Below are 21,548 nucleotides of genomic sequence, written 5' to 3' on the forward strand. Positions count from 1 at the left end.
GGGAGCTGCTTTGCTGCTGCTGAGTTTTCCTCTCTGAGCAATGGGCCCCAGGAAAGGAAGCAGGTGTCTCGGGAGCCGGATCTGGAGTCCAGAAGGCCCGAGTTTCAGCCTCGCCTCGCACCGTAGGAGCTGGATGAGCCCAGGTCAGGCCCAGCCGTCCAGGGCACTTGCGGGGTAACGTTTAGGAAGGCGATGCTTAGTAAACGCTAAGGTGCAAAAGTAGAAGCGCTGCTATCAGCACCTGCATCTGCATCCACTAGTCGCTACAACCAGCCTCCAGATGGGGCATCCCGCCGGCTCCTCCTCCCGGCTTGCGGGCCGTCCCCTTAGCCACGCCCCCGGGCCTTGCCCTACGCTTGCGCCGAGAACGGGGTTGGGGGGAGGGGGGAAACCAGGTATAGGAGCTTCCAAAAGGAACGTCCCCGAAACCCGAGTCCGGCGCCCCGAGCCCTCCGTCTCCTTCGGTTCCCGCCTCTGACGTCCACCCCCAAGCCCTCAGCTGCCCACACCCCTCCTGTCCCGTCCCGGGCCGCCCAGCAGCAGTGCGCAAGCGCCACCTCCGTCTCCGCCCCTAGCGCCTTTCTTCAGAATCCCGGGCCCCGGGTCCCGCCCTCGTGCGGGACGTCCTGTCGTCAAGGCGTAGCTACGCGCGGGGGCCCGAAGGAAGGCGGTTGGCGGGCAGCGCGGTGACGTCGGTTATTTAGCCCCGCCCCCCCGGCGTGCGTTCTCTTTTGCCCCTCCTCCGTCTCCTGCTCCTGCTCTAGCGTCTGCTCTTCGCGCTCCTCCCGCTCCCACTCGTGCTCCCGCTCCCGTTCGCCTCGGCGCGGCCCGGCCGCGATCCCATCTCCTGCGTCGGGCAACGCAGCAGCGAGCCCAGCAATCGCGTTCTTCCGTCCCGTCGGACGCGGACCCCGAGGCGGCGCGTGGCGTGGGCCTGGGCCGTTGGCGAGCCGAGCGGAGCCGAGCGGAGCCGAGCAGCGGCGGCGGCGGCGCGCACCGCGGTGCGCCTGCGCGAGGCGGGAGCGCCGGCCGGCCCCTCCCCTCCCCGTTCGTGGCGCGCGCGTCTCGACGCGCACGCGCAAAAGCCCGTGACCGAGGCCGCGCCCGCGCCCGCCGTGCCCGTGCGAACCCCCAGGGCCTCAGCCTCGGCGGCAGCGGGAGCGCGAGCAGCGTCGCGTGAGGCCCGGGCCGAGCCCCGGCGGAGAGCGCGCCAGCAGCGCGGGATGGCGGCGTCGGTGGCGGCAGGCGCGGGCAGCCCCGGATCCGGGGACGGGCCCGCCGGTGCCGATAAGCGTGGGCCCGGAGGCCCCGCAGGGGCGGCCTCGGCCGCGTCCGGAGGGCCCTCGGCGCCGGGGCCCGCAGCCTCGTCCGCGGCCTCCGCCGCCTCGTCCGCCGCAGCGTCGTCGTCGGCCGGGGCACCTTCGGGGCCCACGGCCGCCGCCTCCTCGGCCTCGGGCGCCTCGGGCCCCGCCGCCGCCGCTTCGGGCGCCGCCTCGGGCGGAGGGCCGAGCGAGGCGGCCGAGCTGCTGGAGCACTGCGGCGTGTGCCGCGAGCGGCTGCGGCCCGAGCGGGAGCCGCGTCTGCTGCCCTGCCTGCACTCGGTGTGCGGTCAGTGTCTGCTCCTCGGGCCCGCCTCCGCGCCCGGAGCCGCCGCCGGCACCGCCGCCGGGCCCGCAGCCGCCAACAACGGGGGCGATGGCGCGGGTAAGCGCGGGGAGGGGCCGGGCGGGGGAGGGGCGCCGCGTGCCGCCCGAGGCCTTTGTTCGGGGCCGGGAGGGGGGAGGGGAGCCCCTTGGGGGGGGAGGGGAACGAGGGGGGCCTCCTCGAACTCCCGTCTGCCCCTCCTCCCCCCGCAGTGGTGGACTGCCCCGTGTGCAAACAGCAGTGCTTCGCCAAGGACATCGTAGAGAACTATTTCATGCGGGACAGCGGCGCCAAGGCGGCCCCGGACCCCAAGGATGCCAACCAGGTACGCCCCCTCCCCCTGCCGTCTCGGGGAACCCTAGGCCCCGCTAGGGGAGCCACGCCCCTTTCCCAACCAGGTGAGCCCTCTACGTGGTGGGGAGCCACACCCCCTCGCCAGCCAGGTGCGCCATACTCCTCGCCTGCAGCCTGCGCCCCTCCCCCTTTCTGCCTGGGAGGGCCCCCACCTGTTGGGAGTTCTAGGGTACCGGTTCCCGCGGTACTCCAGGGCTACAGGGGAACCACGCCCCCCAGCCACACCCCTTCTCCAGCCCCTCCCCTTTCATGGCTGAGGCTGCCCCCATCTTGGTGTTCTCCCTCCCCTGCCCCCACAGGGGAGAGGCCCAGGGGTCAGAGCCTTCCCGACAGCTGTCCTGGGCCGGGCAGGGGCTGGCAGAGGGCAGGCCCTTCATGCTGCTCCCTTGTACCTGCAGTGCTGCACCAGCTGCGAGGACAACGCCCCCGCCACCAGCTACTGTGTGGAGTGCTCGGAGCCCCTGTGCGAGACCTGCGTGGAGGCCCACCAGCGCGTCAAGTACACCAAGGACCACACGGTCCGCTCCACAGGTGTGGGGGCCGGAGCGGGCGGGCAGGGGCGAAGAGGGGGGGCTCTGGCAGAGAGGGGTCCGTGACCAGGGGCTGTGCTCACACAGGCCCCGCCAAGTCCCGCGATGGCGAGCGCACCGTCTACTGCTCGGTCCACAAGCACGAGCCCCTGGTGCTGTTCTGCGAGAGCTGCGACACCCTCACCTGCCGCGACTGCCAGCTCAACGCCCACAAGGACCATCAGTGAGTGGGGTCCCGGGCGGGGTTGTGTGGGCTTGGCCGGGGGGCGGAGCGCCCGCCAAGGACTGGCTGTGTTGTGTCCACAGGTACCAGTTCCTGGAGGACGCGGTCAGGAACCAGAGGAAGCTGCTGGCCTCCTTGGTCAAACGCCTGGGGGACAAGCACGCCACCCTGCAGAAGAACACCAAGGAAGTGCGCACCTCGTGAGTGATGGCCCGGTGGGGGTGGGAGTGGTCGTGCCCACCAGGGCAGGTGCTGAAGCCCCCTTCTCCCCAGCATCCGCCAAGTGACGGACGTGCAGAAGCGGGTGCAGGTGGACGTGAAGATGGCCATCCTGCAGATCATGAAGGAGCTCAACAAGCGGGGCCGCGTGCTGGTCAACGACGCCCAGAAGGTGACAGAGGGCCAGCAGGAGCGGCTGGAGCGCCAGCACTGGACCATGACCAAGATTCAGCGGCATCAGGAGCACATTCTGCGCTTCGCCTCCTGGGCCCTGGAGAGCGACAACAACACGGCCCTGCTGCTCTCCAAGAAGCTGGTGAGGGGCGGGCTGTGGGGGGGGCGGGGGGATGCCAGGGGAGGGCCCTGCCTCACACCCGTCCTGCCCCTAGATTTACTTCCAGCTGCACCGAGCGCTCAAGATGATCGTGGACCCCGTGGAGCCTCAGGGCGACATGAAGTTCCAGTGGGACCTCAACGCCTGGACCAAAAGCGCCGAGGCCTTCGGTGGGTGTCCCTCTGCCTGGGGGGGGGGGTTGAGCGGGAGAGTAGGGGAGGCGTTGAAGACCCCAAGCCAGCCCTCATTTCTGTCCACAGGCAAGATTGTTTCAGAGAGAAGTGGTCCCGGTTCCATGGCCCCGCCCCGGGCCCCTGGAAAGCCTGGAGGGAATCAGGTGAGGCCCCCTGGGGTGGCTGTCGCTTTGGTGGTGGGGCCGGGCTCTGGCCACTGACCTCTGACTCCCATTCTCCCTTCCCCAGGCCATGGACCTGCAGGAGGGCTATGGGAGCTATGGCCCAGGTGAGTGAGCGGGAGGAGAGGGGGTGGGGCTGGGCCTGCCTGGCTGTGGGTCCTGACTGTGGCCTCCTGTTTCCCAGATGATCCGTACAGCGCAGAACCCAACGTGTCCGGAATGAAGAGGTGAGTGTGGCGGCGGGCCCCAGGGCTAGGGCTTGTTAAGGGTCTGGAGGTGAGTTTAGGATTAGGGCTGGCCCGAGGGCAGGGGCTGGCAGGCTCCTGACTGGCCGCCCTCTTCAGGTCCCGGTCCGGTGAGGGGGAGGTGAGCGGCCTCATGCGGAAGGTGCCCAGGGTGAGCCTGGAACGCCTCGATCTGGACCTGACCGCGGACAGCCAGCCCCCCGTCTTCAAAGTCTTCCCGGGGACCACTAACGAGGACTACAACCTCATTGTCATCGAGAGGGGGGGCCAGCCTGGGGCCCCAGGGGGTCCTCCCATGCCCCCCATGGCCATGGTCAAGGTGAGGAGGCAGGGGAACCCTGACCAGAAGTGGGCAGGGGGGGGCACAGTGCAGGCCTCTGCTCTCACAGACCCCACTTGTGCTCCCCAGGAGGAAGAGACAGAAGCTGCCATCGGAGCCCCCCCGGGAGTGGAGGGGCTAGAGACAAAACCACTGCTGCTGCCTCCCCTAGAGGCCTCTGGCCCGGAGGGCCCCCACCTGGCCTCCCCCAGCGGCAGCACCAGCTCTGGCTTGGAAGTGTTGGGAGGCCCCGAGGCGGCCGCCGCGGCCACAGCCGCCTCTGGTGGCCCAGGAGCCGTGGATGACAGCGCCACCGTCTGCCGTGTCTGCCAGAAGCCGGGTGACCTGGTGATGTGTAGCCAGTGCGAATTCTGCTTCCATTTGGAGTGTCACCTGCCTGCCCTGCAGGAGGTGCCCGGGTAGGTGGGCTTTAGCCAGGGCCAGGGAAAGGGGAGGGAGTCTGGTGAGTGGGGCGCTCTTCCCCTGATGGCCGTGCCCTCCTTTCTCCCACACAGGGAGGAGTGGAGCTGTTCCCTCTGCCAGGAAGTGGTGGACTGTAAAGATGAGGTCCCTCTTCCCGGTCCCGAGAGCGTGGCCTTGACCCCCGATGGGGACACCTGCCCTGCCAAGCTGTCACCCACTAACCAGCAGGTACGCACGGGCACTGCGGATGGGCGGGGGGTGGGGGGAGAGGGCGCCTGGGCCACTGCTGAGCTCCGTGTCCCTCTGCAGAAATGCGAGCGTGTGCTGCTGGCCCTACTCTGCCACGAGCCGTGCCGCCCCCTGCACCGGCTGGCCACGGACCCCACGCCCTCGGCGGAGCAGCCCGGGACCCTGGATCTCACTCTGATCCGGGCGCGCCTGCAGGAGAAGCTGTCGCCCCCCTACAGCTCCCCCCAGGAGTTTGCCCAGGACGTGGGCCGCATGTTCAAGCAATTCAATAAGCTCACAGAGGTGAGGAGGGCAGGCTTCCGGGGGAGGCGGTGGGGGGAGGGGGCCCCGGGCCCAGCAGGCCCCTGACTCCCGTGTCCCATCAACAGGACAAGGCCGACGTGCAGTCCATCATCGGGCTCCAGCGCTTCTTCGAGACTCGCATGAACGAGGCTTTCGGGGACACCAAGTTCTCGGCTATTCTGGTGGAGCCCCTTCCCCCGCCCATCCCAGGCCCCGGCCTGGCGCCTCCAGAGCTGGTGGGGGGCCCCAGTGACGGTAACTGAGCCTCTGCCTGCTCCCAGAACGGCTCCGGCGTCCCCTCACTCATTCCCTCCTTCACCTGTTGGCCCCTCTGTCCCCCTCCCACATACGGTTTTTACTTCTTGATTAAATAACGTAACCCAGGAGCCAAGGTCCCACAAGGCACGCAGACCCAGAGCGAGTGGGGTGTCCTGGAGGTCCCCGGAATGGGGCTGGCTGGTGGGCGTGGCTGCCTTCTGGGCCCTCCCCAGGGGCGCAGCCTGGCCGGGGAGCGGCCTCCGTGGCAGGCCCCTCCCCCTTAGACTAGAGCGACTTTCCTCTTCGGGCTCCCCGGCCCCCCAGGTCTGACTTCTCAGAAGTCGGGTTGCTTTTCCTGACAATCTCTCCCTGGAGAAGCCAGGGCTTGGACGGGTTTCGGGGGTCGCCCTCGGGCCCGGGGCTGCCTGTATTTTCTTGTCATCTGCTTCTTGTACTGAGCTTGGAGTTCACCGCCATACCCAATAAACTTGCCAGCCATGCCTCTCCCCACCTTCCCGTGTGCAGCTTGTTCTTTGGGCGGGGCACCGATGGGCACCGGGCCCTAGGGGAGGGGACGCCCGCGGACCAGCCTTTGGCACCTGCCCCCCTCCGTCAATCACAAGCAGAACACAAAGACAGCTTTTAAAAACTTTATTGTCATCATCGTGGGCCAGCGGCCTTCCTGCCGCCTCAGTCCCTCCTCAGGTTCTTGAGGCGCTCCTCCAGGTCGGCGTCAGCGTCAGCCAGGGCCGCGGAGGGCTCGGCCTTCTTGCCCCCGGCGGCCACGGACAGGGAGCCTCCGGTGGAGGGCAGATCTGTGGGGGGAAAGACACGGGCCTTCAGCCAGAGACCCAGGGCAGGCAGGGACAGGGGCATCGGGGCGCGGGCACTCACTGGAGAGTTCGTCCGTCAGGCTCAGGCCCAGCTCGTCCAGCACTTGGGACACCACAGCATCGCTGGAGGCAGAGAGGGGGAGGTGAGGGCGGGGAGAAGGGATGGAGCCCCCCAGCACCTCGCCCTCCCCAGCCCGAGACCCCCAGCACCTCTCCTCTTCATCCTCCTCGTCCCCCATGGCGTCATCGATGGCGTCATTCATCATCTCCTCCTTCATGTCCATGATCTCTGCCTGGCGCTCAAACTCCATCATGATCTTCTGGATCTGGGGCAGCTTCAGCTGGGGGGGGCAGACGCGCTGGGAACGGAGGGGTGTCCCCGGCTCCCCAGCAGTGGAGGGGGTACCCCGAGACCCTCCGCCAACCCCAGCCTTTCCAGCAGTGAGAGGTGCCCCAGGCCCTCCCCCCCCTCCCCAGGCTGCCAGCAGTGAGGGGGTACCCAAAGGCCCTCCACCAACACCAGGCCGCCAGCAGTGGGGGTACCCTGTGGTCCCCTGCCTCCCCAGGCCGCCAGCAGTGGGGGTGCCCTGTGGTTCCCAGGCCGCCAGCAGTGGGGGTGCCTTGTGGTCCCCTGCCTCCCCAGGCCGCCAGCAGTGGGGGTGCCTTGTGGTCCCCTGCCTCCCCAGGCCGCCAGCAGTGGGGGTGCCTTGTGGTCCCCTGCCTCCCCAGGCCGCCAGCAGTGGGGGTGCCTTGTGGTCCCCTGCCTCCCCAGGCCGCCAGCAGTGGGCGGTACCCCGAGGCCCCCCACCCCCGGCTCCCCAGCAGCGAGCGGCGCGGCCGCACCTGCCTGTTCATGGTGCCCATGGCCTTGGTGACGCCCTTCATGGCCTGGGCCATGGAGTTGTTGGACTTGAGCGTCTGGATCTTGAGGGACACGGCCTGGATGTTGGCGCGCATCATCACGAACTTGCTGACATAGCGCCGCGTGCGCACCAGGTCCCGGGCCATGATCTTCACGGCGTCCTGGGGGGGGGAGAGCCTGGCTCGCAGCGGGCCCCCCGGGAGGCTCCCGCCCGCCCCAGCCCCCCCGGGCAGCGCGGGCCCCGCGGCCCAGTCACCATCTGGCCCTGCTTGGCCATCTTCTTGATGTCGGCGATGATCTTCTTCTCCTGGGCCTCCAGCTTCTGGCGCTCGCGGTCCAGCTCGCGCATGGCGCGGTTCAGGGCGCGCTGGTTCTGCCGCAGCAGCTCCTCGGGGGTCTTGCGCCGCCCAAATAGCAGGTCCATGGCGAGGCTGAGCTGGCAGACAGGGAGCGCCCGTGAGCCCCGCCCCCCGGCCGGGAGAGCGCGGCCGCCAAGGGCTCTGGAGCCCAAGGGGCCCCGAGGCAGACCCGCCGCGGCGGCGGGGGGCGCCCTCTCCCACCTCCCGGCCGGGGTACGCGAGGGCGAGACACGGGGGCACCCAATGGGAGGGAAGCGCCGCCCGGGAGGGCTCTGGGCGCTTGGGGCAGGGCAGTTTTGGGGCGAGGAAGGGAAACAGTGGTGGGGGAGGGTCTCTGGGAGCGTGCCCCTCCCCCGGCCCTGGCTACGAAAAAGCCTCTAAGAAGCTCCTTGTGCTCACTTGGACCCGGAGCCCCCAAGATCGCCGGGGTCCGGCTCCCAATCCGGCCCTGCGCCCCGAGCTAACGCCGCCGGCACCTTCTGGGAGATAAGGGGGGGCGGGGCCGGGAGGGGGCTTCCCTGGGCGGGGCCGGCAGGATGGCTCCTCTAGGAGGGGCGGCGGCGGAGGCGGGAGGGGGAGGGGGCGCACGAGTGGTTGAAGGGGCTCTGCGGGGTGCCGCCGTCCCAGCTGGGGCGGACCGGCAGGGCCACGATCCAGGGGCTCTGGCGCGGGGTAGGGGGAGGAACCGGGTTCCCTCGGGGGGCCGCGCCCCACACTCACCGGCCCCGAACGAGAGGCACAGCCGCTGCCTCCGGGTAGCCCCCTAGGTCACCCCTGCCCTCCGCCGGACGCCGGCCCACAGACCCCGCGCTGTCGCCGCCCGGGGTCTTCTCGCCGCCTGCTTTCTCCCAGAACCCGCCTCTGCTTCCGGATTCTGGCGCAGTGACGTCACTATTGCGCGCCGTCCGGACACCACAAGCCACAATGCGCAGGCGCACGGGGTGGAACCCATGGAAGAACGCGTTTGCGTCAAGGCCGGCACTTCACCCCCCCCCCCCCCCCCCCCAGTGCCGGAGCCGTGAGTTCGGGTCCACAGTGCCCTCCCCCCACCGCCAGACAGACGGACGGATGTTCGCACGCACGGACACAAGGCCAAGAAGCAAAAGCACTGCATCAACATTCCCCTTTAATAACCTGACACAAACTCGAGTGGGACTGGGGGCGGGGTCCGGGGACAATCCAATTCATTTCCCTTCTCTGATCCGGACGACGGGGGCGGGGGAGGGCGGCGCCCATCAATCACGTGGTTGAAAAAAAAAAAACTAAACCCAAAATAAGAACTGGGGGCAGGGTGCAGCCGGAGACCCCTCCTCATTCCCACTCCGGCGCGAGGCCCCGGCCCCCAATAAATATGTGGCCCGGGGGCCGGGGGGCGTCCCGCCCCGCCCCCCACCCCGCCCGGGGGGAGGGGGCCCGGAGGAGGAGGAGGGCCGGCCCAGGAGGCGGGGCTGTCCGTCCGTCCGTCCGTCCGTCAGTCCGCCCCCTATTTGAGGCAGCGCTCGAAGTACGTGGAGCCGATGTAGCCGCCGCGCATGGAGCGCTGCACGTTCTGCTCGAAGAGGCGCCGGTTGTTCTGCAGGACCTCGGCTGCCTCCTTGTTCAGGGGGTCCTCGGGGTTGGGCTCCTGTGGAGGGGCGGACGGTCAGGCAGGTGGGGCCTCCCCAATCGCCATCCACAGCTCCCTTCATCTCTCCTTCCACCCTTTTATCGGTCCATCAGTCCCTCCCTCTATGCATTCATGCATCTATGCATCCCTGCATCAATTTCTCCTAGTCCGTCCCTCCCTCTCCTTCCATCCATCCATCACTTCCTTCCATCCCTCCACTAGTCTTTCAACCCATTTGTCCCTCCCTCTACCCACTCATCGGTCGATCCTGCCATCCCTTCTCTCTCCTTTAGACTCACCAAAAACAGGTACTGCAGCCCGTAGATGATGGAGTTTATCGTTAGCACTGGTTTCCAGTCCTCTCTGTAGAAAGAGAAGGCCCGCCACTGGGCTGAAGAGCTGCCCTCCCTCCGCACCTGTCAACTGACTCACCACCTTCTCCCTGGGGGGGTCGGGTCCCACCTGGGCCCCCTTGGCTGTCTCAGAGTTTCCTCTTCCTATTTCTGCTGTGCCCCGGGGGGACCCCAGGCCCTCTCCACCCCAGGGCCACTGCCCTGATCACAAGATCACTCTCTAGCTGCCCCTCCGGCGGCCTAGGAGGCAGGACTTGAACTCCGGCTTGGGGCTGCCACTCACCTGAGGATGTTAAGGCAGACATTGCCCTCGAGGTCGATGTTAGGGTGATAAACCATGGTCTCACACTTCACCTTGGGTGGGTCGTGGGGATACCCCTGGCCAACCTAGAGGCAGGTGCTGCAGTCAGAGGTCCACTTGGAGCCTGAGGCCCTTTCCTCCTTCTTTCTCCCCCCACCTCCCCAGGACATGGCTTCCATCCCTGCCCTTTGGGAAGACTTACCTTAAAACTAAACACAAACTTGCCAGCCTTGTAGAAGCCCTAGGAAAAGAAGGGAAGGGGAAGGAGGGGAGGCTGATTGCGGGCCTGGAGCCTCCTGCCGGCCCCCCCCCGCAATACAGGCCCGGCCCCGGGAACGCTTGGAGAGGGACAGAAAGCAGAGAGTTCCATGGCAGAGGCCCAGGGAGGCAGCAGATCTGGGGGGGGAGAGGGGGTCACCTCATCGGGGCAGATGACCAGCTTGAAGTTGAGGAGATCGTCCTGGTCAGAAAAGTCAATCTCGCAGGTCTTGGGCAAGTTGAGCTCATTAATGTCTGGAAAGGAGGGAAAGTTAGCCGGGAACCACTGTCTACACCTTCCCTTCCTAGGGACGGGGGAGAGGGGGAGAGCTAATGTCCCAAGTTGTCTGTTTGTGGGGGGGAGGGGTCCTAGGGCTCCACGAGGCCCCTCCCACTCAGGGGCTGGCTGGGGCGGATGCCCCTTGTCGGTGGGGGGATGTCCCTGGGTGAGTGTAAATGCACCTAGTTATGATGGGGGGGCGTCCCTGGGGAGAAGGGGGGCAGATGCTCCTAGCTGTCGGTGGGGATGTGGCCCTGTGCCCGGGGAAACAGGCGCTCCCCGAAATAAGTGGTGGGATGTCCCTGGGGGGCAGGCAGATGCCCCTAGCTGGTCGGTGGAGGCTGTTCCTGGTCCGGGGGGGGGGACATGTCCCTAGTGATCGTTGGGGGGTGTCCCTGGGCCCGGAGAAGCAGAAGCCTCCCGTAATCGGTGGGGGGGTGTCCCGGGGCACCCCTGCACCCCCCGCCCCCCCGCCGGAGCACCTTTCTGGATGCGGAGCTGCGCGGCCGAGGCCTTCTTGCTGCTGCCCTTGGTGCCGCCCGCCGACTCCTCCTCCTTCTTCTGCTGCTTCAGCGAGAACAGCTTGATCATCCTGCCGCCGCCGCCGCCTCCTCGGGGCCCTGGCCGGCCGGCCGCCCCCGCCCACTGTCCGCCGCCGCCTGCCGCCTGCCCGCCCCGGCCCCGGCTCCGGCCCCGGCCCGGCTCCTCTGCGTTCCGGCCCCGGCTGCTCCGCTCAGCGCCGCGCCGCGCGGCCCGTCTCGGCTCCCGTAGCTCGCTCGGCCCGTTTCGGAAGGGCTCGGCTGCCCCCGGAAGCGTTCGGCTCCGCTCGGGTGCCTTCGGAAGTAGGGTTCGGCTCCGCCCCGCCCCCTGCCCGGCGGCCGCTCTCGGTCCCGCCCCCTCCTCGTCCTCTGCCCCAGATCGGGTTCCGGGCTGCCTTCTCTTTCTTACTCTATCTCTCTCTCCCTCTCCCTCTTTCTTTCTCGCTTATAAGACTACCTGTCGGCCTCGATCTGGGCCAGGCCCTCAACCTGGGCGGTCGCGGAGGGCCTCGACAACGGTCTCGGGGCGCCCCGCCGCTTCGGTGATTTCCGCCGTCACCTCCCCCGCTTCGGCTCTGGCCGCAGTCGGCCCCGCGGCGCGCATGCGCAGACGCGGCGCGCAGCCCGGGGCCGCGCTCGGCCATTTCCGGGCGGGGGCTTCGGGCTCTTCCGGAGGAGATTGTCCAGAGAGCTGCTGACCGAGCTTGCTGGGGGAGGGGTGCGAAGGGAGGCTGTTGGACGGCGTGGGGCAGTGCTTCAGAGGCCAACAGCGCCTCAGGAAGACGGAAAAGGCAGTTATTAGTCTCCAGGGAGCCCGGAGTGCGCACACACACAGTGGGGGGAGGGGAGAAGGGCGCGATGTGGGGGGGTGGACTGTCAGCTGTCTGTTTAGACCAGCTCCGCCAACGCGGGAGCTGCACGCGAGAGACGGTGCCCGCCTATTGGAAAAGACCCGGAGAAACTGCAAGCCCAGCCAATAGTTGTTGGGCACTAGGCAGCGGGGGCGGGGTCAAGGAGCTAACCTTCTAGTAATCATCCGGAAATGCGGAGTAGGAGGGAGAAGGACAGAATCTTAGCGGTAGCTTCCTGCCTTTCAGTCTCCATGACAACCGCACACCGGGGAGGAGCTGCAGGTGAGGTGCCGCAAGAGCTCTGGACTCTCGGCTTAAACCGTGGCAACACGCCAGCCCTTTAGGCCGCGAGAGTAACGCGCGCCGTCCCAGAAGCGGTTAGCGCCGGGACCGAGACTGAAGGTGAGAAGGCCGCGAGCCGGGAAATAGAGGAGGGCCGTCTCCATAGCAACCCCGCCTCTCCTGTGCTTAAGAGCAGAACCTCCGAGCACTGTGGGAAATGGCAAGGAGTCTGCGCGCAGACTCCTGGGTAGTGTAGTCCAGGGGTGGGCGCGTGATGAGGGCAGAGCGATGGAGAGCTTGTACCTAGAGTAGGGGGTCGTGGGCGCGGAGGCCAACAGGTGACGGTATTCCCCCAGAGCCTCGGCTCGGGGTTCCAGCGCCTTGCCCCTTTCGGGGGAGGGCCCCTCACTTTTTGGCATTTGGGAGACTGGGGAAGACTTCGGAGTCTGGCTGCAGGGGAGGACTGCGGCGATAGGTGCGCACATGCCCACTGTCCAGCATACAGTCGGTCCCTCACAGGTGCTTGTGGATAAACTTGCACTGCCGGGCCAAGGAAGTGCATTGGACCGGGACCTCAGAAGTTGGGGGAAGGAGGAGAGGGGCTGGAACCCTGCCTACCTGTCTCAGTTTTCTCATCTGACAGAGTCAAGATCCACAACCAAAATGCGCCTTCTGGTGGTGGGCTGGCAGGGGAGCCCCCCCATCTGGGGTAGTGGAGGGGAGACGGGACACAGCAGGGGAGAAGTGGAACCTCTGCCAGGAAGGGGGGTCTCCGGTCCTGTCAGGGGGGCCACGTGAGATCTGGGGGAGCACGGCAGGGGTGGAGAGGAAGCTACCAGGATGAGAGGTCTCTGGGCAAGGGAGCCCCGTACCCCAAGGCCAAATCTCACTTGGAATGGGGAAGCTGCCAAGTGAGCAACACTAGTCTCATTAGCCCCAAGGGCTAGTCCTTCAGGACTAGGACAGGTCCAGATCTCTCCAGCCAAAGTCCCTCCCGAGGGAACCCCAACCCCTCGAGAGAAAATACTATTTCCCCTCCAGTCCCCCAGGCCTAAATCCTGGTTGTGCCAGAGCCCAGGCCAGCAGTCTGCTGGCGACTCCTTGTCTCCTGTCCCAGGAGGTGGCTTCCCCAGGCTCCGGGACTTGAGAAAGAAGGGGGTATCCTCATCTTGGGAATACCTGCCAACTCCCCCATTGTGGCCTGGGTTCCCTGGGTCACAGGCTGACCATGGCCCTATTCTGTGACCTCTGTTTGGGGTGAGCAGGGAACTGGGCAGGGGTCAAGGATGGGACAGAGATGAGATGGGGGGCCGGGTGGAAGAAAGGGACCGTGGCTGAAGGCCGCCAGCCCTGACCCCCCCCCCCAGGTCTGGTCCCCGCCCCGAGGGGGGCCACCGGCCGGTTGCCACCTTGGGGTTTGACCGTCTCCTCTGCCCTGCCCCAGCCCACTCCCCATGTGGGCTCTTTGCCCTCTCGCCTTGGCAGCTTCCCGGAGGGCGAGTCCACATAGAGGGAGCTTTGGCCTGGATCCTCCCCTGGACGATCAAGCCAGACTGGTGGAAAAGCAGGACTTGCTGAAGGGTGGTTCCCAGGCCGAGCATCCAAGAAAGGGCGGAGCTCTGCGTGACGTCAGGTCACCTTGGCAGCGGAGGAGCCCCTCCCCCTCCTCCTGGTGGGGGACCTGAGTCACTGCGGGGGATGATGTCCCAATGGTCATATGGAGGGAGGTGGTCACGGGCCCTCCTGGGTAAAGCTCCCGACCGGACAGACTCTTCTCCCTGAGACTGAGGGAGTCTTGTGCCTGGGGGAGGGCTGAGCATGATTCCCATTTCAGAGCTGAGGAAACTGAGGCTGCCCTGCATAAGGGGAGGAGTTAGTCTAAGTCTAGAGGGGTGGAGAGGAAGGAGAGACGAGGGCTCCAGAGTGAAGGAAGGAAGGAGGAGGAGGGAGGGACAGGGCTCTGGAGTGATGGGAGGGAGGAGGGGGAAAGAGGGGCGGGGCTCTGGAGTGAAGGCAGGGGAGTGAGCTCTGGAGGAATGGCTTCACAGGGTTGAGGGCTATCTGCTGCAGAAGGTCATGGAAATTGTCTCCCAGCATCCATCCCCTTGTCCATAGATTCTCCCCGCTCTGGAATTGCGCAAGCGCCCTTAAGGCATCTTCCCATCCCTATGGGATAAAGAGGTGAAAATGAACCATCCCTGTCCCCCCAGACTCCCATCCCCCCCTCAGGATGGGCTTCTTCCAGCTCTTCCGTGGACAGCTGCTAGGGGGCTGGCCGCTCCTTTAGCCCAGTGTGGAGAGTGCCCTGAGGGGTCTTTGCCTGAGGACTCCCAGAGACAGGAAGGGAGCTGCCCCATCCCCTCCCCCTCTCTGACCCAATGGGGCGCGCCGTGTGGGGCGTGCGGGGGGAGTGCTCCGGCGCATGGGAGCGCGCCACTGAGGCAGGCGCGGAGGCGGGCTAGGGCAGGGCCGCGCTGCACCTCAGGAGCTAGGTGGGCTATCCTGCCTCTAGCCTGGAGCTGCCCACTGGCGGAAGCTTCTCCTGCTCACGCTCTGTGTGCAGAAGGCTGCCCCGGTCCCCCAGTTATAAAGGGGAGCTCTGTGGGTCGCTGGGGTCAGTGCGGGAGCCCCAAGCCTTGAGCCAAGGGGCTCCGGGCAGGGAGGGGTCTGAGCGGCTGCGCTCCTCGAGGCTGGTAAAGGGGACGTGAGCATGCGCACGGGAGTGTGTGTCCGCTCCCGGAGGCGCGACGTCAGTGGTCATCCCAACCCTGCAAACGGGGAGGTTTTGGAGCTTGGACCCTAGTGGGGAAAAGCATGAGCGAACAAGGGAAAAGAAATGCCGCTGCCCCGGCTGGCCTGTGTCCGGCCCGGGTCAGAAACGGTGGGAGGAAGGCCGGCCGCTGCCCCAGCCTGAGGCCCCGCCCACCTGACCTCCCCGAAGCACCCGCAGGAGCTCTTCGCCGGATTTCTTTTTCGATTTCATTTTTCTCAATGAACAAAACTTTCCTTTGCCACTTGGCGCCTCCCCCAGCCAGTCTGCCCCTCGGGCCGCCTCTGGCGGGAGCTGCTAGCCTGCTTGCTGAGAGAGCTCCCGGGATCAGGCCTGGCCCGGTGTTCCGCAGCCTTCTGGGAGTCTCCAACCTCTGCTCCGGCACCGCCGGGATCCTTCGCTGCCTCTTTCCTCGGCGGGATCAGGACTTCCCTGGCCTGGTGACCCTTGAAAGGCCCCTGCCCCCCAGTCTTCTTCCTGAGACCCCGCCCAGCGGGCCCTGGGCGAGCTACCCGCGTCTCCTCTGCCAGGCTCCTCCCTGCACGCCGCAGTCGCGCTCTTTCTCCCCAACCATTCTTGGACCCACTCCCCCAGTGGAGGTCCCCAGCCTCACCCCCCCACCTGATCCAGTGGTCTTCTCTTCCTGGGTAGAACACCGATTCCTTCCATCTTCCCCAAAAGTCTGTCCCGTCATCCCTCCTCTCCCTCGCCTCCAGCCTCTCCCTCCGGCATCCCTCCTCTCCCTCGCCTCCAGCCTCTCCCTCCGTCATCCCTCCTCTCCCTCGCATCCAGCCTCTCCCTCCGTCATCCCTCCTCTCCCTCGCCTCCAGCCTCTCCCTCCCTCCTGCCCTGCAGACATGGCCCTCACGCTCCCCCAGTCACCCATCCCCAATATCGACCCGGGTCTGGCCTGCCTTTTGTGGCCGGTCTCCTTGAGAAAACCGAACATGGTGAGAACCTTCCATTTCTTTCCCCCCACTCTCTCCCAACCTCCCCATTCCACTCAGACCGCTCTCTCCAGAGGAACTGATGACCTCTCGGTGGCCATTTCAGCGGCCTTTTCTTAGTCTCTCTATGGCCTTGGATTCCATTGGTCAGTCTCTCTTGATTCTCTTCTCTCCTAAGTTTTCAGGACCACCTCCCTCTTTTTCTCCTTCCTCCATTCTTTTTTCTCTCTCCTCTCTCCGTCCCTTGGTGTCTCCTTCCCTTCCCTCTCCACTTTTCTCCCTCCCCCTTTCTTTTCTCTCCCATGGGTTCAACGACCATCTCTGTGCTGCCGATCTCTAGTCTCACATCTTTTTGGCCCAGCATGTTGAAAACTGGTTTCATTCTGCCCAAAATTTTCCGGTTGTCCAGGGTACTCCTATGCTCCCCACCCCCAGGCTCTGACTCCTATCTCTCACCCCCCCCACAGCCCTGCCATCTCCAAATCGCTGCCACGGTGTGCCAGTTTTACCGTCATAGTAATGAGGGAAAGGAAAGGGGGAACCCCATTTCTCGGCGCACAGATAATCCCATGAGGCGCAGTGTCCCCTGTAAATGAATTTACAGGCCCAAAAAACCTAGATGAATAAATAAAAGGTTTATTGTAGGAATTTGGAAGTAAAGCTCAGTTAGAAAGACGCAGGGCCAAAGGTGGCCGTTGGCGGGCAGGGACCCTTACATGGCTGGAAGGATACCATGTGTTGGCTGGGAGGGCTCCTGCAATGAGGGTGTTCCGGCTCACCTCTTTTATACCCAAAAGATGGTGGGCGGTGCCCCAGTTCTGGCAGGCTCTCCCTGGTGAGGGCTGGGGGAAGCTGAGCTGAGAGAGGGGCTGGGTGAGGATATTCAAAGGGTGCCTTTGACCAGGATTTGTGAATCAAGGTCAGCCATGGGTTGGGCATTTAGGAATTTTAAAGGGACCCCAACCCTCATCAATAGCATCTCCTGGCATGCCCCCTTCTCCCCAGCCTGGCGCAGACCCTCATCACCTGGCTATTGCTTAGCGGCTCCAGGTCTTTCTCCGCTCAGCCACCAATGGGATTTTCCAACCTCGGCACCTCTCCTGGATCAAATACAGAACCCTGGATGAGCTTTCCTCGGTGCTCCTGCCTTTGCCATCTTCTTGCACCTTACTCTCATTTCCCACCTAGCTCCTCTGGATTTCATGATATCCAGAAACTCGTTTTGGGAGATGAAGCCAGCTCTGTAACTCAGCTCTGAAAATCATTTCCCATCTGGCTGTAGGTGGTAAGCTCCTCAAACTCAGAAATGGTCTTATGTCTTTCTGTGGCTTCCCTAGTACTTAACACACATGGTACGTGCATCCAGTAGGCACTTAATAAATGCTTAATGATGACCCTACATTTTCCCGTGTACTTTCCGACCCATCAACACTAACCTCCTTGAAGTTCTCTGGGCTCTAGATGGTTTCTCTGTTCCTCATGCCTGGAACCTTCTTCCTTTTCCACTGCAATTCCTGAGCTCCCCGACTTCCTTTAAGTCCCCACCCCTCTATATTTCATCAGCTTCCTCTTTGTAGCTTGTTTCCCACTAAAGAGTGGGAGCTCCTTGTGGACAGGGCCTAGCTTTGGCCTTTTTATTTTGAGCACATAGCATAGTGCCTGACACATGTTAAAACTTCCATTAATAGTAATAACAATTGGGGCAGTTGGGTGGCGCAATGGATAGAGCACCATCCCTGGAGTCAGAAGGACCCAAGTTCAAATCCAGCCTCAGGTACATCATTAGCTGTGTGACCCTGGACAAGTCACTTAATCCCAACTGCCTAACCAAAAAAGAAATTACTATCTTTTATATAGCTTTATGGTTTTGGAAAGCTCTCGTTTGATCCTTACAACAACTGTGGGAGGTAGGCACTAGTATCCCCATTTTACAAATGAGGAGACTGAGGCAGTCAGAGGCCCAGTTTAAGTAAGTGTTTAGGTCCAGCAATTTGTGCATTTTGAAATGGATTAACTGACTGATTGAAGTGCCTGAAACGTGTGGTGCAAGAGGAGCTTGGGAGAGTCCTGGACTCTGTATCTTTATCTGGGAATCAATGGCCTGAAGGAAAATGGAATCCCTGGGATCTGAGGAGGTTCCCCAATGAAGCAGAGGAGAGGGAGAAGTCCTAAGACAGAGCCTTGAGGGGCACCCATTCTCTTGGAGATCTGGCAAAGCAGCCCAGGTCGGGCCGCACGGGCAGGAGGAGGGGGAGAGGGGTGGTGTGGGGACCTTGAGAGAGCAGGGGCTTCCCAGGGTCCAGAGAAGAAGCCCCGACCACTGGCATCATTAGGGATGGCTAAGGAGAGAGGCAGTGGAGGCGGGCACGCACCTGGTTTGGATGGCCTTCTGGCTAAGGATGGTTTGGGGGAGCTGCTGCCAAGAGGGAGTGCCTGCTTTGGGGATTTTCTCCGTCTCTGTCCGTCACCATGAATTCCATTCCAGGGACTGGGCCTGGGCCTGGTTCTGGCAAAGGATAATCTGCAAGAAGACAAAGGAGCCAGAGATCCAACGTGGAGGGTGGCAGAGGCTTCAGCTGCTGCACAGGGCTGAGAGGGAAGCCACAGGAAGGGCAGTGGCCCAGGAGCAGATGGGGAAAGGTCAGAGGTCCACGCAGGGAAGAGTGGGATGAGGTCTCAGAGAACAAGGGAGGGGACTCTGGAGATTGGCGGCACAGTCAAAGTCCAGCGCTGAGGCGGAGCACAGGGATGCCTCGTAGAGACTGGGTAGATTGAGAAAGTTGAGAATTTGAGGGGAGAGGGAGGGAAGGGGGTTATGAATGGGGAACTGAGATGGAGAGAAGGACCCTGAGCTACTCACTGAACTCGTTCTGTGAGGAAGGAGAACCTCCTCTAGAAGACCACCAGGGTCTGGAGGGGCAATTAAGGGGGAGAGGCTTTAGCAGCAGGGGGCTGCGGGCAGCAGGAGAAAAGCCCCTGTTTCATCTGTGAAAGGATAAGACAAGCCCCTCTCAAGTCTGTGGTGTAATAAGTTCTTAGCCAGTGCCTGGCACATCCTTCCCTGCCCTGCAAAGAGCAGCTACGGCAGCAATGTCCAGAGAAAGGGTGCAGTGGATGGAAGATGGAAGCAAGATGAGGGGGAGCTTGTGAATTATGCAGCAAGCCTTCCGGAAGGCACAGTGGAAAAGGCTAGCAGAGTTAGTGGGGAGCAATGGAGTGAACAATTACAATTGTTTATTAAAAGCCTTTTCTTTTTAAAAATATGATTAATTTTATAATTATAATTTTTTTGACAGTACATATGCATGGGTAATTTTTTTTACAACATTATCCCTTGTATTCACTTTTCCAAATTTTTCCCTCCCTCCCTCTACTCCCCTCCCCTAGATGACAGGCAATCCCATATATATTAAATGTGTTACAGTATATCCTAGATACAATATATGTGTGTAAAACCAAATTTCTTGTTGCATAGGAAGAATTGGATTCAGAAGTTATAAGTAACCTGGGTAGAAAGACAATAGTGCAAACATTTTACACTTGTTTCCCAGTGTTCCTTCTCTGGGTGTAGCTGTTTCTGTCCATCATTGATCAACTGGAACTAAATTGGATCTTCTCTATGTTGAAGATATCCACTTCAGTTAGAATATATCTTCATACAGTATCGTTGTTGAAGTGTATAATGATCTCCTGGTTCTGCTCTTTTCACTCAGCATTAGATCATGTAAGTCTCTCTAAGCCTCTCTGTATTCCTCCTGTTGGTCATTTCTTACAGAGCAATAATATTCCATAACCTTCATATACCATAATTTACCCAACCATTCTCCAATTGATGGACATCCATTCAACTTCCAGTTTCTAGCTACAACAAAAAGAGCTGCCACAAACATTTTGGCACATATATATATGTCTCTTTCCCTTCTTTAGTATTTCTTTGGAATATAAGCCCAGTAGTAGCACTGCTGGATCAAAGGGTATGCACAATTTGATAACTTTTTTGGCATAGTTTCAAATTGCTCTCCATGGCTGGATTCTTTCACAACTCCACCAACAATGCATCAGTGTCCCAGTTTTCCCACATCCCCTCCAACATTCATCATTATTTGTTTCTGTCATCTTAGCCAATCTGATAGGTGTGTAGTGGTATCTCAGAGTTGTCTTAATTTGCATTTCTCTGATCAGTAGTGATTTGGAACACTAAAAGCTGTTTATTTTCAAAACATGCATGGATAATTTTCAACATTCACCCTTGCAAAACCTGGGGTTCCACATTTTTTTCTCTCTTCTCCCTCTTCCCCAGACAGCAAGTTATTATGGGCCAGAACTCTGTACTTGAAACAAGGATCCTTACAAAGTGTTAAGACAGTGGAATTGAGAAGACAATAGTTATCTAGTTTAACATGGTGATTAATAGTTCTCTAGTTCAGTATGATTGATTTAATCTTACAACAAATAATGGTTTCCTAGTGATATGATTGGTTTGTACTCAGTATACTGCATATAAACTGGGAAAAACTCAGCCAGAGACAGACTCAGAAAGGCTCAAAGACATATTCAGAGGAGACAGAGGACTGGAGGCTAGAGCACAAGCCCTTGGGCTGAGAGAGACTTCAAGGCAGAGACCATTGTGGTGGTTTTCCTGCCTCTCCCCCAGAAATAAGACACATTTCAGAGGACTTCCAGAAAGCTAGCCCAGGCCTCGGGCAAGGAAACTAGATTGTGAAAGAGATAATAAAGAATTTGGATTTTTATCTCTGACTATTCTCATGCTGAAATGAAGGCTGGTCCAGAGACCTCCAGAAAACTAACCAGAATACTACATTTTGGTGCCCGAACAGGGACTAAGGACCTACGTCTGTGACCCAGAAATTAGGGTGAGTACAAAAACAGACAAGAACGAAACTTTGTTAAGGGCTAAACTAATAAACTAAACATTATAGCTGAAATGGGACCAACCAGTAAGTAAAGGTCAGTATGCAGACACTTCAGCACAGATTAATTACTTTTTGATAGCATTTGAGCAAATTGCTGCTGCTCCCTCCCAGGAAGACAAGATAGAGGGGAAGCCTTCACAAAAATAGAGCAAAGTCCAAATGAATCCTTTGCTGATTTTGTGAGATGTCTGCAGACAGCTGTCAAAAGAACCATTGGAGAAAATGCAGCAATAGAAATTATGATGACAATTTGCTAGAGAAAATGCTAATGAGGTTTCTAGAAGAATTATTCTAGGACTACACAAGGATGCTCCTTTAGAGGAGATCATAAGAGGCTGAGGCACAGTGGGCACAAATGCCTTTTATACCCAGGCTATGATGCTGAACATGGGAAGACAGGGTCCCTCTTGGCAAGGGACTTCCAGAGAGACTTGTCAATGCTTTCAGTGTGGTAAAGTAGGGCATCTGAAAGCTCAATATAGGCATAGAGATAGAGTGAGAAGACAGGATGAGAAAAGGCCCCAAATCCCATGTCCAAAATGCAAGAAGGACTTCTACTAGGCCTCAGAATGTAGATTGACTCAGGAAAATGAGAGGTGGGGCCCGGTTCCAAGACCTCAAACAAAAAATAGGTGTTGCATGATGGCAGCTGAGGTTACATCCAGAAAGTCTTTATAAGTTCAGGACTCTGATATGGTCATTCATCAGAGAAGCAATCAGATGGGAGAAAGGGATTACAACTGGGGAGAATAAGGCTTTTTAACCCAACAGAAGGGCAGTGTCCAGTGCCAGCAGGTTCAATATAATCATCAGATGATGTGGAGAGATCCAGAAAGTAGTGACTGGTAGGGACTAGATAGGTTAACTGCTTAGGGGAGAGGATTTGCTTGTATCTCTACAGATGGAAAAGGAATCAGATGGGTTCCAATGAGCCAATT

The 21,548-nt window shown here is 61.3% G+C and overlaps 3 protein-coding genes across 5 annotated transcripts; 1 reads left to right on the top strand and 2 right to left on the bottom strand.

The window, feature by feature from the left end:
* The first annotated feature begins 726 nt into the window (after positions 1 to 726).
* Positions 727 to 5,945, top strand: TRIM28 (tripartite motif containing 28). Its single transcript, XM_074307078.1, has 15 exons — positions 727 to 1,704; positions 1,857 to 1,969; positions 2,397 to 2,529; positions 2,616 to 2,751; positions 2,835 to 2,951; positions 3,025 to 3,286; positions 3,360 to 3,474; positions 3,565 to 3,641; positions 3,727 to 3,766; positions 3,844 to 3,886; positions 4,004 to 4,223; positions 4,314 to 4,642; positions 4,739 to 4,874; positions 4,956 to 5,177; positions 5,264 to 5,945. The coding sequence occupies exons 1-15, from the start codon at positions 1,224 to 1,226 to the stop codon at positions 5,438 to 5,440; spliced, it is 2,601 nt and encodes an 866-aa protein (XP_074163179.1). The 5' UTR covers positions 727 to 1,223; the 3' UTR covers positions 5,441 to 5,945.
* Positions 5,946 to 6,071: 126 nt separating this feature from the next.
* On the bottom strand, positions 6,072 to 8,379 carry CHMP2A (charged multivesicular body protein 2A). Of its 3 annotated transcripts, none has more exons than XM_074307105.1 (6): positions 8,210 to 8,379; positions 7,387 to 7,566; positions 7,112 to 7,291; positions 6,479 to 6,609; positions 6,330 to 6,391; positions 6,072 to 6,250 (listed from the first exon to the last, which is right to left on the bottom strand). In XM_074307105.1, the coding sequence occupies exons 2-6, from the start codon at positions 7,552 to 7,554 to the stop codon at positions 6,126 to 6,128; spliced, it is 666 nt and encodes a 221-aa protein (XP_074163206.1). In that variant the 5' UTR covers positions 7,555 to 7,566; positions 8,210 to 8,379; the 3' UTR covers positions 6,072 to 6,125. The 3 variants fall into 3 exon arrangements, with proteins under 3 accessions (XP_074163206.1, XP_074163207.1, XP_074163208.1); XM_074307106.1 differs by having other exon boundaries at positions 7,387 to 7,561; positions 8,210 to 8,378; XM_074307107.1 differs by lacking the exon at positions 8,210 to 8,379 and adding an exon at positions 7,889 to 7,939.
* A 216-nt stretch (positions 8,380 to 8,595) lies between these two features.
* Positions 8,596 to 11,163, bottom strand: UBE2M (ubiquitin conjugating enzyme E2 M). The gene is made up of 6 exons (XM_074307109.1): positions 10,770 to 11,163; positions 10,168 to 10,262; positions 9,952 to 9,990; positions 9,732 to 9,835; positions 9,395 to 9,458; positions 8,596 to 9,113 (listed from the first exon to the last, which is right to left on the bottom strand). The coding sequence occupies exons 1-6, from the start codon at positions 10,876 to 10,878 to the stop codon at positions 8,973 to 8,975; spliced, it is 552 nt and encodes a 183-aa protein (XP_074163210.1). The 5' UTR covers positions 10,879 to 11,163; the 3' UTR covers positions 8,596 to 8,972.
* Between the last annotated feature and the right edge of the window lie 10,385 nt (positions 11,164 to 21,548).

Source organism: Sminthopsis crassicaudata, chromosome 3, assembly GCF_048593235.1.
Source record: "Sminthopsis crassicaudata isolate SCR6 chromosome 3, ASM4859323v1, whole genome shotgun sequence".
Taxonomy (NCBI): domain Eukaryota; kingdom Metazoa; phylum Chordata; class Mammalia; order Dasyuromorphia; family Dasyuridae; genus Sminthopsis; species Sminthopsis crassicaudata.

Coding starts and splice junctions, on each gene's coding strand:
- TRIM28 (XM_074307078.1), top strand. CDS start 1,224: ATGGCGGCGTCGGTGGCGGCAGGCGCGGGCAGCCCCGGATCCGGGGAC. Junction 3,767..3,843: donor CTATGGGAGCTATGGCCCAG/GTGAGTGAGCGG, acceptor CCTGTTTCCCAG/ATGATCCGTACAGCGCAGAA. Junction 5,178..5,263: donor AATTCAATAAGCTCACAGAG/GTGAGGAGGGCA, acceptor TCCCATCAACAG/GACAAGGCCGACGTGCAGTC.
- CHMP2A (XM_074307105.1), bottom strand. CDS start 7,554: ATGGACCTGCTATTTGGGCGGCGCAAGACCCCCGAGGAGCTGCTGCGG. Junction 7,292..7,386: donor TGGCCAAGCAGGGCCAGATG/GTGACTGGGCCG, acceptor TCCCCCCCCCAG/GACGCCGTGAAGATCATGGC. Junction 6,251..6,329: donor CCTGACGGACGAACTCTCCA/GTGAGTGCCCGC, acceptor TTCCCCCCACAG/ATCTGCCCTCCACCGGAGGC.
- UBE2M (XM_074307109.1), bottom strand. CDS start 10,878: ATGATCAAGCTGTTCTCGCTGAAGCAGCAGAAGAAGGAGGAGGAGTCG. Junction 9,459..9,731: donor GTCTGCCTTAACATCCTCAG/GTGAGTGGCAGC, acceptor CTCTTTCTACAG/AGAGGACTGGAAACCAGTGC. Junction 9,114..9,394: donor GGCTGCAGTACCTGTTTTTG/GTGAGTCTAAAG, acceptor GCCCCTCCACAG/GAGCCCAACCCCGAGGACCC.